The sequence below is a fragment of the Vicia villosa genome, linkage group LG3 (assembly GCF_029867415.1).
Source record: "Vicia villosa cultivar HV-30 ecotype Madison, WI linkage group LG3, Vvil1.0, whole genome shotgun sequence".
Classification (NCBI taxonomy): Eukaryota; Viridiplantae; Streptophyta; class Magnoliopsida; order Fabales; family Fabaceae; genus Vicia; species Vicia villosa.
Genome location: NC_081182.1, coordinates 90,249,779 through 90,253,062, shown reverse-complemented (window position 1 = coordinate 90,253,062; position 3,284 = coordinate 90,249,779). Strand labels below are relative to the sequence as shown.

The 3,284-nt window shown below is 29.8% G+C and overlaps 1 protein-coding gene across 1 annotated transcript; it reads left to right on the top strand.

Annotated features, from left to right (window-relative positions):
* The first annotated feature begins 599 nt into the window (after positions 1–599).
* LOC131656318 (agamous-like MADS-box protein AGL80) lies at positions 600–1,466 on the top strand. Its single transcript, XM_058926056.1, has one exon. The coding sequence runs from the start codon at positions 823–825 to the stop codon at positions 1,342–1,344; it is 522 nt and encodes a 173-aa protein (XP_058782039.1). The 5' UTR covers positions 600–822; the 3' UTR covers positions 1,345–1,466.
* The last annotated feature ends 1,818 nt before the right edge of the window (positions 1,467–3,284 follow it).

Here is a 3,284-nt window from a genome sequence, read left to right as displayed (position 1 = left end):
CAAAACTCAAACATAAATTAATTTACTTTAAATTCAAAATCAGTCTCCAAAACTAAAATATACTGTAAATTAATTATCAGTTCTTAAAATATCCAGCCACAAAGTATGTACCTCAAAATATGGATATTTAAAAAAATAAATGTTTCAATCAATAGAAATGCTTACATACAATGATGCATGTTTTCTCTAAAAGATACATTGTATTAATAAAGGGGTTGGAAAGATTAAAAAGATATCACTTTTTATAGATGCATGCACATCTATATTCAGATAGTATAATTTTAATTTACCGTTGGTATTTTGATATTTATAGTATATTAATAATAACTTTAAAGTGAGTATTTGATGTACATATCCATAGAAATATATTTTTTAATAGTATACTATAGTTTAAGGTATTTACTAAATATAAATTTGACATAAATGTTTGTAAATAAGAAATTTAATCAATAAACCTAAATTGTAACATTACCAAATATTGTTCGTAAAATATATGTCTAAGTTGTTTGAATTGCAATGTATTTATGGAATGGCAATAAAACTACATTTTGAATTAAGAAAATACCTCTCCAATTGTTCTATATATTCAAGACAAATAACCCACAGCATTATTCACAACAAACCATTTTTTCTTCAATCCTCATTTTGCTTTGTACTGGTCACTAGTATGCCTAGAAACAGGGTGAAACTTGCTTTCATTGTGAATGATGCGGCAAGGAAAACCACATACAAGAAAAGGAAGAAGAGCCTGATGAAGATGGTTGATGAAATAGCCAGGCAAGGAAAACCACATACAAGAAAAGGAAGAAGAGTTTCTTGAAGATGGTTGATGAAATAACCACGCTTTGTGGAGTTGAAGCTTGTGTTCTAATTTATGGCCCTTATGATCCTCAACTTGAGATCTGGCCATCACCACACGGAGTCGAAAAGGTTCTCTCGAAATTCAAGGAAATGCCTGAATTTTTGCAAAGCAAAAAAATGTTGAATCAAGAGACTTTCTTGAAACAAAGGGTTTTAAAGGTTAAAGAGCAACTAATCAAACAAATGAGAGACAATAGGGAGAAAGAGATGACCATGTACATGTTCGAATGTCTCTATGCTGGAAATATTGTGTCCAACAATACATTTAAGGCTGATTTGAATAATTTGTCATGTATGATTGACATGAATTTGAAACACATTGATAGAAGGTTGGATAACAATATTAATAGTCAAGTCGGATTCGAAATGCCACAACTGCCTCCCCAGGCATCAGCATCCCAGAATGGTCATGAAGATGAAGAAATTCTGTTTCGGAATGAAGTTAATCTTGAAAATGAATTTTGGTCAAATCTACTGCCTTAAAATGATTCTTGAAAATGAATTAATGCAAGGTCTTTGGGTATTTGCTTTTGTGTGGGACTTGTTTGTTTTTACCTTTTCATGTATCTCTTTTTAGCGACTTTATTTTGTAAGTTATTTTTTGTTCATTGGGGTTTCTATATAACTATGAGTTACATTTAATGTTGCAGAAACGAGCTTTAGATTATTTTTGTATGTTCTGAGATCAATATTTTTACAACTTTTTGAGAACTCTACTTAAATGAAGTTTAGCATATCACACATAAAAAGTTATTTGTAACAATTGCGTCCAAAATAAAACAAATAGTGATATAATAAAAAAATTATATATATATATATATATATATATATATATATATATATATATATATATATATATATATATATATATATATATATATATATATATATAATAAAAATGAAGAAAAAAAAAAGAGGGATAGGTTCAATAGAAAACAGATGCGCCAAACTAGAATGAGAGTACCAAAAACCACACTTAAGAACTCAATAAAAAAAACATACTAAAACAATAAAATTTGTAAATAATATATAGACTATATGTCTAACTTTTTTTTTCATATTTATCATATTTTATATTTTGTTAAATAATTTAAAAATCTTTGAAAAATCTGTTAAGTCATTTTATTTGACTCAGTTTTCTATAATCCATATTTTTAATTACATCATAAATCTATAAGAGACATCATTTTTCACATAATAGTTTTTATTTATAAAATTAAAATATTAAAAACAGAATAAAAATATAATAATATTATTTATTGAGTTTATCCTTTTTCAAAGAATTACTAAAATTAAAAATTAAGTCTACAACACAATTTTATAGGAATCTACTTGTTCAGGATTAAATTGTTTTTGTTGGGATAAGTAGAGTTTAGTAGTGAAGTATATAGAAGAAAGACTTTTTTTTTTTTTTTAATAATCAAGATATTATAGATAACAAGAACCAAAAGTTCTTACACACTTACAAAAGGCGAAATACACCCGAAACCGGGAAAATTAAACACCAAATACACCTAAGAAAGATACAACATAGGATCTTTGTTGAACTCATATAAATTGTATTTGGTCCGATTAATATTCCCGATGAACGACCAACGCCACAAAAGAATCTTAATGTTCCAAACTATATCAAGAATATTCCAATCCTCTCTTCTAAAAATGATACTATTTCTAACATTCCATATAGACCACACAATTGCCAACCACATACCACATTCTCTACCTTTTTTCACCCTCTTTGATTTACAAAAACTAAACCATCTCATGAAACTCTCAATCAAAGAAACCTCCCCTCCCAAATCGAAACCAATCCAAGAGGCCATATCCCTCCAAATTAACGAAGAAGCCCGGCAAGAAAGAAGAAGATGAAGCAAAGTTTCTTGATCATTCTCACAAAAAACACACAAAGGAGAGTTAGAATAAGAAATACCTCTTAATGCAAGTTGATCCTTGGTTGGTAATCTATTAATAAAACACCTCCACCCAAAACTTTTTATTTTTTGAGGAACCAAATTGTTCCAAATAAGATAAAAAGCTTCCGAAAATTTCACCCTTGGACCAAATGGGATGTGATATCTATCATACACATTATAACAACTCCGAACCATAAAAATACCATCCTCTTCGGACTCCCACTTCACCGAGTCCCTCTTCCCTCTTTGACCCCAAACCGGCTTCGCCCCCTCCAACATAAAAAATATCCGCCTCATCTCTTCCTCCAAACCCGGAATCCCTCCTCCCCTAATTCCTAAATCACCCCACTTCCATACATTATTCTCCCATCCACCCATGCAAGCAATAGAAACAAGCTTCAAATCCGAACAAAAATAAGCAACCGGAAAATCTTCCTTTAAAGAACTATCATTTATCCAACAAGAGTGCCAAAAAGAAATGTGAAATCCATCTCCCACCTTAAATCTACA